The sequence below is a fragment of the Borostomias antarcticus genome (assembly GCF_949987555.1).
Source record: "Borostomias antarcticus genome assembly, chromosome: 16".
Classification (NCBI taxonomy): domain Eukaryota; kingdom Metazoa; phylum Chordata; class Actinopteri; order Stomiiformes; family Stomiidae; genus Borostomias; species Borostomias antarcticus.
In genome coordinates, this window is record NC_140249.1 from 10,826,489 (window position 1) to 10,838,648 (window position 12,160).

A 12,160-nucleotide genomic window follows, 5' to 3' on the forward strand; every position below is an offset into this window, starting at 1 on the left:
CCTTCAGAAGCCTGTGTTTAACACAGACCTTATTTTAATGATTTTTCAAATTCCTTAAGGAGAACATGAGCGGGATTTTCTGTTAGGAACCGGACATTGCCTCCAACCATGCTTCAGGACTACAAAATGAAGACTCACTTCAACTTTAAAGTATTGGATAGGAGGACTATCTGCTGGGAAATTAACAAAACAATCAATTGATACACGGTTTGTTAAGTATTGGAGTCTAAATAATTCATACACAGATGGTCATGGTGGGTACCTTGAGGAGGCCCTGGACAAACAGGCCCGTGTCATATTTGAAAGAAGAGTCAGCCTTGCAGAGACGTGAACACTTCCTCTCAGCAGGGGTGAGAAAGAGGCAAAGGGTGCGCACTATCTAATGTACAGGAAACAAAAGTGTCACACAGCAGCAATGCATCCCCCATGTCTATGTGGGGAGAAAGCAATTTTTGTTGTATTTCGACCAAAATAATTGTGTCTGTTTTAAGAAAAGAGTCAGTACCTTGTTCACTTTATCTGGATTGCTTCCAACCACCATTGAGCAGCCGCATGTTTGGAGGTGAGAGCTAATGGCCCTGAAACGGTTAAGTGCAACTTAATAAGGGTGCTTTACTTAATAATGACAGGAAAGACGGATCAACTTCAAGGCATTCATTTCTCAAAATGACATGACAGTAAGAAAGCAGGGTGTCATGTGTCTATGTTAAAAAATGAATGCCCACGTAAGTCCACTTTTTTTTCTCTTGAGGAAACATTTACAAGAATGTACAAAGCTTCATTATTCATAATCATACTGATTACAGTCTATATTACCAACACTATTCCTCATCGTCCTTGATGTACTGGTACCAAAGAGACTTACTTGTGCAGGAAATCTTCATGGCAGCTGTCCCCAATGTCATCATCATTCAGAACGGTGTCTTTGATCTAACACAGCAGGCAGAAAAAGTCATTTGTGAAATTGCGTTCACGCTGCCGCCTTATGCTGTGTTCATACCGGGCGCGGTGAGAAATTTGTGCCGTCCTGTTCATCCCAATCTCACCGCGGGATCCAATGGGTTGCTGCGCAAATCCGCCGCATAAAGTTTAAAAAAATTAACGGGTTCGCCTGATTAGCGCCACCCGTGCCGCCCGCCGCCCAGTTCACATGAATTGTATTGACTTTCTATGTAAACTCGCCGCACGGCAGGAAAAATTTGCACCCGGTGTGAACACAGCATTAGAGCTCGGTTCTGATTTATTGCTCAGATCTGATGTTTTGTTTGGCTGTTCACACTGAGGTCGCATTGCAAAACATCTAACATGTATCTGATTAAGGACCACATATGGAAGTGGCCCAAATCTGATTTGAAAATATCAGATTCAATGTGATTTGCACTGTTCACACTGTCATGAAAAAAACAAACCCGAGTCATATATGAGCAAAAAATTTGGATTTGGGCCAGGGCCACTTTTGACTGCAGTGTGAACAAGGCCTTTTGATAGATCGATAGATTTACAGTAGGTACTTCCAAATATACACAAGTGCAATACAGTAAACAACAGAAGGCAAGTGTATACACAGAAACTTTTATCTTAGGATGCCTAGATTGTGAAAACATGGCTAAGATGTGCTACAATCAAGTAAGGGGCGTGTCCATGTTGAAATAAATAAAAGTAAACTGTTCTGACCAAAGATTCTTAGCACCCTGCTGGCTGGCTCAGCTCCACAGTGTCCTGCTGGTCTGGGTCCAGGTGTCTTTAGTCCTACGTAGACTTTGACATAGATCCTGACCAGCTGGACCCTATGGACCTGAGTCAGCTAGGATGGTGCTAAGAAGACTCTTTGGTATAGCAAGAGTGAGCTATTCAGGTCTTCATCAACTAAACAGTATTGAAGTGCAATGAATCATGAATCAGACAAAGCCTCAGACTGAAAGACTACAAATGCATATAAAAAAAAAGAATAGTAGGAGGCACAATATTGTTGTTTTTTAAGAGACAATCTACACCTTAACACGCTGCATGGATAATTAGCAAGATTAAATGTATTACTACATCAGTAATACAGTCTACAATCAGGGCTGAAAATTAACACCTGCCACTGGCCAAATGCAGGTCCAATTGGCGACTAGATTTCGGAAGGCTATCTGAAAAAAATATATATTTGGCCGGTAGATTTTTTCAACTACAGTCCCCTTGGCAGGTGACTCACCGTGAGCCAAAAAGTTAATTTTCACCCCTGCATACAATATACTGATGTAGTACTAGTAGTGTTGGGTGATTTGAATTCTACAAGTGATTAAACATTATCATTACAACTGTTGATTTCTCTTGTTGCACATTCAGCAATGAATGGAGCAATTAAAGATTTAAACTTTGACTGTGACCCCTGTGTCCCCAGCCACGTGAGTGTATACTTGTGTGTGCTGTGTGGCTGAATAAAGACCCCCCCTAGAGGTCCAAATTGGGGGGTGAGCAGAGAGGCACCCATTGTGTTTGTACCTTTTCTTTTTATTCATTGTTCTGCCATGGCAGTCTATGGCAGCCCATAAAGCCATATGGTAAAAAGTTCTGCATTTTGGCACACTGATTCATGACAGTCCAATGACTGTTAACATCACGTCCCATGTCATCATCTCGAAAACTCTAGCACCAAACAGGATACGGTGTCATATCTCAGCAAAGTGTTTTGAGTTACCAAAACCTAATTTGGGACAATAATCGGGCACAGTCCCTTGAACCCTGTCACCATGTCGACACCTCAAACACTCTAGTGCCACCAATGTGTCACATTTGGAAGTGCATTCATGATGAACTGTGTGCCCGATTTTCAAAATTCAGGTGCCGTTGGATTCCGTGGATCAAGCCGAGTTCAATGAGGTCATTTCCGCCAAATTGGATTGTCCGCCACATTGGATTTAATGAAAGTGTCACAAAAAATCACAGGCCACGATTTTCTTCGGATCTTCACCAAATTCAGCACAGATGATCTTCTTCAGACCAAGCCTCACATAAGTTATCACATTGATTTTTGAAAGCGTTCACGCGTGAGAATCAAAATCGGGAAGTACACAGGAAGTAAGGCTAGCAATGCTTTGATGTAACAAAACCAAATTTGGCACACTCATTGGAGACAGTCCCATGACCCCCATTACTAAGTCTATGCCGACACCTTGAACTCTCTAGCGCCTCCAACGTGTCAAAGTTCGAAGTGTGTCTCATGCTGAACCGATTTTCAAAACTGTGGTAGGGATTTGAATGTGTCTATGGCGCTTGTCGCACTTCTTGCTTGGCCTCCATATTGCTGCTTGAAGCTATATTTATAATTACAGTTATATATTTCCTTACAGTCCACTCCCAGTTACAAAAGCTGTTTTCATCAAGTGTAACAGTATTAAGTGAGGTTTACACCAGATACTCACGTCTATTTCTTCAGGGACGCTGTGTGTCTTCATGGAGGACAGCAGCTCCATAATGGGAACAATCTCTGATGTCAGCACTGAGATGATGTTGTAGCCCTACATGGTGAATACAAAACATTTGCACAAATATTGCTGTAAAGTCTGCATGTAGTCTTACTGTCCAAGTATTTTTCTTAATCTAAAGACCTGCTATGATCCCTTGAGATAGGATTTTAGCCAGGCATGGGCTTTGCAATTTGGGGAAAAGCTCATGGGGAAAAAAACATGAAAATGCAGTATTACTGTAAAACGTACAAAACCAATGTATGTCATTGTGAACACATCTTTTCATTGGTGATGTTTTGGTGAATAGACAATTATTCATGCCAGAGGGGGCCCCCAAAGCTATGAAAAATGGCTAAATCTGCCATACAGTAGCACAGTGAGACTTTGACTAACATATGATCATAGCAGTGGGAACCAGGGGTGCTGCAGCACCCCCCAGAGAGCTGATGTGAAAAATAATTTGTCTGGGAATTAAGTTGTACAATTTTAAATTGATGCCATAAAACATTTTGCATAATTTTCTGTTAAAAATTGGTTTGTTTGGGGAAGATTTGGGAAATAATGTGAAATATATAAAAAAAGCATAACTGAAGCAAAGCACACCCAGGAAAGCATTGGCACTGGCATTGCCGCCGAGATAACCTCAGTCAGGGCCAAGGTTAATGCCTGAAAACGTTGCTCAGAAGCCTAAAGGCATTTGAGGATCCCTTCCAGTCATCCAACTTCTATTTTCCAGGCAGATGTTTTGACTGAAAAGTTCAATTGTGCATTCAAACTAGCTTGGTTTAGTAAATGGAACTGGTTATCTTACAAGGCAGAGAGTGATCGGGTTCTATGTTTTTCTTGCGTGAAAGCAGTGTGGAAAAGCGGATAAGCGAAGACAGTACGAGAGAAGCTCATACTTTTGAGGAGTTTTGCATTGGTTTAATATGATTGACTTGCCCCGCAGCAGCTCAAGGTAAGACATGGTTAATTATAAGCTGCTGCTGATCAGTTTAATATTCAGTCATTCATTTTTTAAATATTTTAAAATCACACTATACTTGTGCTGCAAAATGGCATGTCTATCTGGATAGCCTTATGTTCTTGTGTGTTACGCACAATGGATTTGTACCCGTTTGTTGCAGAAATTTGATGGTGCAGTTGGTCAGGTTTGTCATCTGATAAAACGTTGTGTGCAATAGCCTGTATTACTGAGTTGATAGTTTGTTAAGCCCATGTTCAGTGTTTTTGAGTCTTGAATATGTTACTGTTCCTGCTGTTTTTTGTGACGCGTTCTAGCCAGGGGTGTAGTAAAGGATAAACCAAAGTAAACTCAAGTTTATCCACCTCTTTAAAATAAGGCAGTCTACTCACCTATTTTCTGGAAACTGCACTGGACAGAGTTTACCCACCTCTGTTATTACCACTACACCCCTGGTTCTAGTGGAGTTTGGTATCATTTGGGAGTTTAAAACCAGCTTGGTTTGGTATGGAAGTGGCACTGGTGCATATCATTTTTAAAATATTTTCAGCTCTCCTTCTAAGAAAATCTTTGTTACGGCCCTGCCTAGTAACAGTCAGTGAGTTTCTCTGAGCAGTCACCTTTTGCATCCAGATGCGTCCCTTGCGGATGATGTGTTTAAGTCTTTCCACACAGACCGTGTGCATGGGCAGATAGAAGCCCAGCTCCGTTTGCGGTAAGATGATTGACAAGGCACACGTGTTCTTGTCCCCCTTCAGCTCGCCGTCGAAGATGAGTGACACAATGATGACACCCTTCTCTGCAAGCACGAAAAACTTGACATCAACGGCCCCACACTCTGCGCTGCGTAGAATCTCCCCATTCAGAGTGTGATTGGCCAAAAAGGTCACCTCACCATCGCTCAGGAACAATGGTTGCTCACACCTGGGCGCCCAAATGTGGCGCACCCGTGGGCCAAGTATGTTGTCCCAATAGGCGAAGGTAGCAGCCAGCATAGGACATTCACCCTCCACGGCCACTTCCGTTTTTGCCACGGCTGGTGACTGAGGTGGGCAGCCTGCAGACATCTTGATGACTTGGAAAGGGTGCTATAGTAACAGGTGACAGTGACCAAGACTAGGCCTGGGTAGAAGGGTGCAGTATTTCCAGGTTTTTGGTGTTGTTCAACCTGGATTGAATGTAGAAAGCAAATGTCAATATGTAAATGTTTATTTGGCTATGTATATAGGCCATGATGGTGCAGCTTTAACCCTGCACTAGCCCTTCTCTGTCCTTGTCGCATTATGCTCGCTCATGCCAGACAACAGTCCTTTCCAGCTCCATTCACTTCGCAGTCAAAATAAATCGGTGTTGGCCTATTTAGGAGAGGCGAAGTGAATGGAGCTGGAAAGGACTTTTGTTTGGCATGAGCGAGCGTAATGCGACAACAGGACTGAAAATGGCTAACCCTGCACATGTCTTGCATGACCTAAATGTTGAGACCTTGCCATAACGTTACAGTTCTTAAATGGTGACATGAAAACAACGGCTCAAAGTGAAACTTTAAACTAACGTTAATTAGATAGCTATATCTAGTATGGGCCAATGGGTAACATGGCTATGTTACTTCAGTGCAAGGGGTGGTGCTGTCAGTCCGCTAAAGCTAGTTAGTGCTAGATTACTTTGATGATGTATCATAGATAGTCTAGCTAGTTATCTAGCTAACATTAGCTGACTATCTAGATAACTTTGATGTAGCATAGATAGTCTAGCTAGCACTAGCTACCTAGCTAACGATAGCTGCCGGCTATCTAGCTATCTATCTAGCAAAATAGAACTCTTGTTTGCTAAAGCGAAGCTCTTAGCTATTTCTACACCTCTAAGTGAAAGACAACGCAAGACCGTTAGCTAGCTATTAACGTTACCCGTTACTTACTGGAATGTCATCATCGTTGTGTTGTTGCACCCACGGTGCACTTGACAAGCTAGTAGCGTAGTACTGCAGTCACTTCCTGATTCGTCAGTACAACGTCATCCGTATTAATAGAGAGACACTAGAGTGCCCTCTAGCGAATTATTGATAGTACCTTATTAGGAGGATGATGTCATTTTACTGCAAAAGAAGCAGCCTTATAAAAAAAGAGAGGCAGTCTTATGTAACCATTTACTTACTTCTATTTCAGGAGTTTGACCAGACTTTGAACTCAACTTGAAACTAACAGAGCTTGAACACAATGGTGCCTTAATTCGGTGTTGTTCAAGAGCTACAGTACTTCACAAGAGAGTATTCCATCTGCTCTTCAAGAAATATAATTTAATGTCATGATGTCCGAAATCGTTTTTATTTTCGCCCAGGCAAAACATGGATCAACTGTGTCCATTGCCACGTATTTCGAACGCTGTGGCTATATAACCCAATTCTCTTCAATTCCCAGACCAGACCTACATCCATCACATATGTGGGATTGGATTACATCAGTCTTGGAATAGAGGAACCTGGCTGAGTAGCAAAACTGATAGATTAAAGTACAAAGCTAGGCAGGCTGAATACATGCACAATAAGCACAAATCACGTGAACACGTTACTTTCAAGTGACGATAGCCATTTTGCACAGGCTTCTCAAAAGGGCTCAAGTGCCACATTTCAAAGGGGAGGCAACTGTGTACGGGACACAATAATAACCCAGAGCCCATTTCAAATGAAGCACAAGTATCCCTGTAGTCGTTGGAAACAGAGAACTTCAAAGAATTGTCTCAGTTGGACTGAATCCCTTTCAACAACTGCACTGTGACAAGATCATGGCACAACAAGCAGTGGAATTTGTATTAATAACTACTCTGGACATGTAAAGAAGCCCCGGAACAGGAAGAGCCTTGTTCATTTAATCCCTTGCACTTGTCACTTGTCCATTGAACTTTAAGCAAACTTAAATTTTTGTTGATACGTGCAACTTAAATGGTCTCTTGTGTGCCTTCATTGTGAGACCACGCTACTTTTCTCTGCCCCCAGGTTTATGAAACTTCACTTACCTAAGCAAACGGGTCTATTTTAACAAATAAATATGAGCATCTCTCCTAACTAGGCCGACACCGATTTATTTTGACGGCAAAGTGAATGGACCAGCAAAGGACTGTTGTCTGGCATGAGCGAGCGGAATGCGACAACGGGACTTTCCACCAGACATTCCAGTGAAACCAGGTAGTCAAAATACTTACCTGATATAAAATGGGCATCGAAAACGCGGTGATGATGTCCTGATGTCCTCAGTCCAGTCCGTACCATGGATGTATTGGTCCGTACGCTTAATAATGGCAATTTCATCTGTCTTCCTCTGCTACTGTTTCAAGAATGCGCGCATACTTGTGCTGACTAGGCTGTAAAAGGGTCTATAATTAACAAATATGACCCACGCTCGTTACATAACTTCTGTAACATCCAGTGACAAAATATGTCATGGTACCTTGGTATGTCTAGACCAATGATTGAACTCACAACCTTGGCAGTGATAGGCAGCACACTATCCACTCAGCCACTGCTGACCTGCGAAATCTGTGGAGTCTTTTTGTTTTGATGTTCTGGGACCACTGCCTCTTGTGGTAGCAACATAGAACTGCAGGTCAACAACAACAGGGGATGGAACGACAAATAGGATTCCCTCTTCATGGTGTGTCGGCTTACAGCCAACACACAAAAGTGTTAAGTTAAGTGGCAACCTTATCTTACCACTGCATACTTTTATTTTGTATTTTGTTGTTAATTGTGATTCGTCCCAGGGTCATAGTAATTAATTCCCTTTAATTAGCACTCCTGACATCCTAAGCACTGCCATGACCTCTCCATCAGTTAAAGGGCTTGACTTCTGTCTCATTGCTTTGGGTTTCGGTTGTTGACATGCAAGCATCATTAGAAGAGGAGCAGGAAGATTTCTTTTGTTTTTGCATTTTTCTGAGTAGTTTTTTTTCTTATTGCCTTGTTTCCATTCATATTAAAATTATTTCTTAAGTAGCCTAGCCTACTTACTTCACTGGTGAACAAAGATGCCTGCATTAATTACATACATCTTAAAGGCGCAAACAAGCAACTGTCATTGTGTTCATCTTTGCCATAAACACAATGTGTACATACCTGTAGTCCTACATTCATGTAGAGTTTAGCCTCCATCCATCCATCTTCATCCGCTTATCCGGGGTCGGGTCGTGGAGGCAGCAGTTCCAGCAGAGGGCCCCAGACATCCCTTTCCCTGGCAGCATCAACCAGCTCTGCCTGGGGAATCTTTAGCCGCTCCCAGGCCAGTGCGGAGATGTAGTCCCGCCACCTAGTCCTGGGTCTACCCCGCGGCCTCCTCCTAGCCGGACACGCCTGGAACACCTCCCTAGGGAGGCGACCCAGGAGGCATCCTCACTAGATGCCCGAACCACCTCAACTGGCTCCTTTTGACGCAAAGGAGCAGCAGCTCTACTCCGAGTCTCTCCCGGATGACTGAACTTCTCACCCGATCTCTCAGGGAGACCTCAGCCAGCCTCCGGAGAAAACTCATTTCGGCCGCTTGTATCCGTGATCTCGTTCTTTCGGTCATGACCCATCCTTCATGACCATAGGTGAGGGTGGGGACGAAGATAGACCGGAAGTTCGAGAGCTTTGCCTTTTGGCTCAGCTCTCTTTTCGTCACAACAGTGCGGTAAAGCGACTGCAGAACCGCACCAGCTGCTCCGATTCTCCGGCCAAACTCCCTCTCCATGGTTCCCTCACTCGTGAACAAGACCCTTCTGAGAACCATGGCCTCAGATTTAGAAGTGCTGATTCTCATCCCAGCCGCTTCACACTCAGTTGCAAACCTATCCAGAGAGTGCTGGAGGTCGCAGTCAGATGATGCCATCAGGACCACATCATCTGCAAATAGTAGCGACGCGATCCCCAGCTCACCGAACTGCAAACCCACCTTCGCACGGCTACGCCTCGATATCCTGTCCATGAAAATCAAAAACAGGATTGATGACAAAGCGCAGCCCTGGCGGAGGCCAACCCCCAACGGAAAGGATGAGAACTTACTACCGAGGACACGGACACAGCTCTCACTCTGAGTGTACAGGGATTGGATGGCTCTAAGTAGGGACCCCCTCACCCCATACTCCCGCATAACCCCCCACAGGACCTCTCGAGGTACCCGGTCGTAAGCCTTCTCCAAGTCCACAAAACACATGTAGACAGGTTGGGCAAACTCCCAAGCCCCCTCCAAGATCCTTGCAAGAGTGAAGAGCTGGTCGGTGGTTACACGACCAGGACGAAATCTGCATTGTTCCTCTTCGATCCGAAGTCCGACTATTGGCCGGACCCTCCTTTCCAGCACCTTGGAGTACACTTTCCCTGGGAGGCTGAGTAATGTGATTCCTCTATAATTGGCACACACCCTCTGGTCGCCTTTTTGGAATATTGGGACCACCACCCCAGTCTGCCACTCCTTTGGTACTGACCCGGACTTCCATGCAATGTTAAAGAGGCGTTTCAACCAAGACAGCCCTTCAGCACCCAGTGCCTTCAGCATTTCTGGGCGGATCTCATCAGTCCCTGGGGCTTTGCCACTGTGGAGTTGTTTGACTACCTCAGTAACCTCCTCCAGGGAAACTGACGATGACCCCCCAACCTCCTCAGTTGAGGTCAGCAGTGTCCCTTCCTTGCTGTATACAGCTTGGATGGTCCCCCGCTTTCCCTTCCTGAGGTGTCTGATGGTCTTCCAGAAACACTTTGGTGCCGTCCGAAAGTCCTTCTCTATGGTTTCTCTGAACTCCTCCCACACCCGCTGCTTTGCCTTGGTCACGGCCGAAGCCACAGTCCTCCGGGCCAGTCGATACCCTGCAACTGCTTCTGGTGTCCCACGGGCTAACATATCCCGGAAGGCCTCCTTCAGTCGGACGGTTTCCCTGACCACCGCTGTCCACCACGGTGTCCGAGGGTTACCGCCCCTTGAGGTACCTATGGCCCTTCCAGCCGCAGCTTCAGCAATGGAGGCTTTGAACACCGACCACTCATGCTCGATGTCCCCAACCTCCACAGGAATGCCTGAGAAGCTCCGCCGGAAGTGGTAATTGAAATCTCTCCGGACAGGCTCTTCCTCCAGACGTTCCCAGTTCACCCTCACTTCCCAGTTCACCCTCACTACACGCTTGGGTTTTCCAGGTCTGTCCAGAGGCTTCCCCCGCCATCGAAACCAGCTCACCACCAGATGGTGATCAGTGGACAGCTCTGCCCCTCTTTTTGCCCGAGTGTCCAAAACACATGGCCTCAGATCAGATGATACGATAACAAAATCGATCATCGACCTTCGGCCTAAGGTGTTCTGATGCCAGGTGTACTTGTGGGCATCCTTGTGTTCGAACATGGTGTTTGTTATGGACAAACAGTGACTAGCACAGAAGTCCAACAACAAAACACCACTCGGGTTCAGCCTATTGATTATAAAATATTAGAGAGCTAGGTTCAATTAATCATATCTTTTTCATCAAAATATTAATCTGACGCGGTTTTCTTCGATAACCATCTGGGAACTCTCAGTTGGAAACTGTTTGGAAAAGGGCAGGTACTTTCAAAAAAATACTTGGCAGGTGATTGGATGAACCATCTGTCTATCACCGTCTGTCATGCACAACTTCAACTGCTCTGCGCCTCACTGTTATTACACCTAAACCCGCCCAGCATAGCTGTTAACGCTGATTGGTTAGCTCGTTTTCTGATCGGTCACAAACCGATCTCTATGGAGAGTGATTTGTGAGAGAAACAGAATGTGACCTCGCAAGATCAGGACGGTCTCATGAGGCTAGCACAATATGCCTGAATCAATCTGCAATTCAGCAACAGGAGCATTGTCATTAAAGGGCTTTACAGTTTACAAAACTGCAGTAGAACAATGGACCTATTTAAAGCACTCTATCAAGATACTGTAGATCTAAGGGTAAGCCTTAAAATGAATCAGTATCTAGCTTTCCTTTTCCTTCACCATAATTAAGTGTGTGTTGGCAGAATAAGTCATAACTCACTAATCAATCATTAATAATCATTTCAGACTGAGATTAACTGCAGTGCAGCAATAAAGAAATTAATTATCATCATTATGTTAATTATCTTCATCTCTATCTCTCACCATTTGTCCTTAAGAATAAAATATACATGTATCCCCGTATTCAAAAAGCTACTGCTGTGATGTGGAGCTAAATGTTGTTCAGCTGCCTAAAGGTCCTAATATTCACACGCTGCTGTATGTTGGTTTTAAAGCCCAGAAGACAATTTTATTTCTGTGCAGCCCAGTGAAAATCACAGTCCTCGCCTACAGCTACCCTTGCTGTCTTTCTCCACACTCAGGCTCGGGGGGGACCTCATACAGTAGTCTCATCGCCCAAGGTAATTAGAGAGAGAATATTTTAGTTGGGAGAGGAAAAAAAAAAACTCCCTGCCTCGGTCTCCCACTAGTGTATTCTTTGCTTGTGTGTGAATCCAAATTTGATACTGCCTTGGTGATGTGATGTGGAATGTTTTTTCCCCCACTGTTATTGCTTTCATCTTTCACAGTTTGTGTCTTGCTGACACTTGCCACAAGCCTTATTTATTTTAATGGGGGAGTTGCACTGAGAAGGGTAGGAGTCTAGCAGTGCACAGTAGTGAATGGACGTCATTCTGCCATGATACAATGGGAAAGGATGTCATAGTGATGATGACTGTGATATTTGTCATCTGGCACAGAATGGAAATGCCTTAACACATATTTCAAAGAGG

At 44.3% G+C, this 12,160-nt stretch overlaps 1 protein-coding gene across 2 annotated transcripts in view; it reads right to left on the reverse strand.

The window, feature by feature from the left end:
* c9orf72 (C9orf72-SMCR8 complex subunit) overlaps nt 1-6,390 on the reverse strand; it is a 32,704-nt gene extending 26,314 nt beyond the window's left edge. For both annotated transcript variants that reach the window (XM_084451471.1, XM_084451472.1), the window contains exons 1-6: nt 6,332-6,390; nt 5,037-5,584; nt 3,408-3,503; nt 866-930; nt 506-578; nt 263-379 (exon numbers count right to left, since the gene is read on the reverse strand). In XM_084451471.1, the coding sequence (XP_084307597.1) occupies nt 263-379; nt 506-578; nt 866-930; nt 3,408-3,503; nt 5,037-5,483 (798 nt within the window). In that variant the 5' untranslated portion in view covers nt 5,484-5,584; nt 6,332-6,390. The remainder of the gene's footprint in view (nt 1-262; nt 380-505; nt 579-865; nt 931-3,407; nt 3,504-5,036; nt 5,585-6,331) is intronic.
* Nucleotides 6,391-12,160: the final 5,770 nt, after the last annotated feature.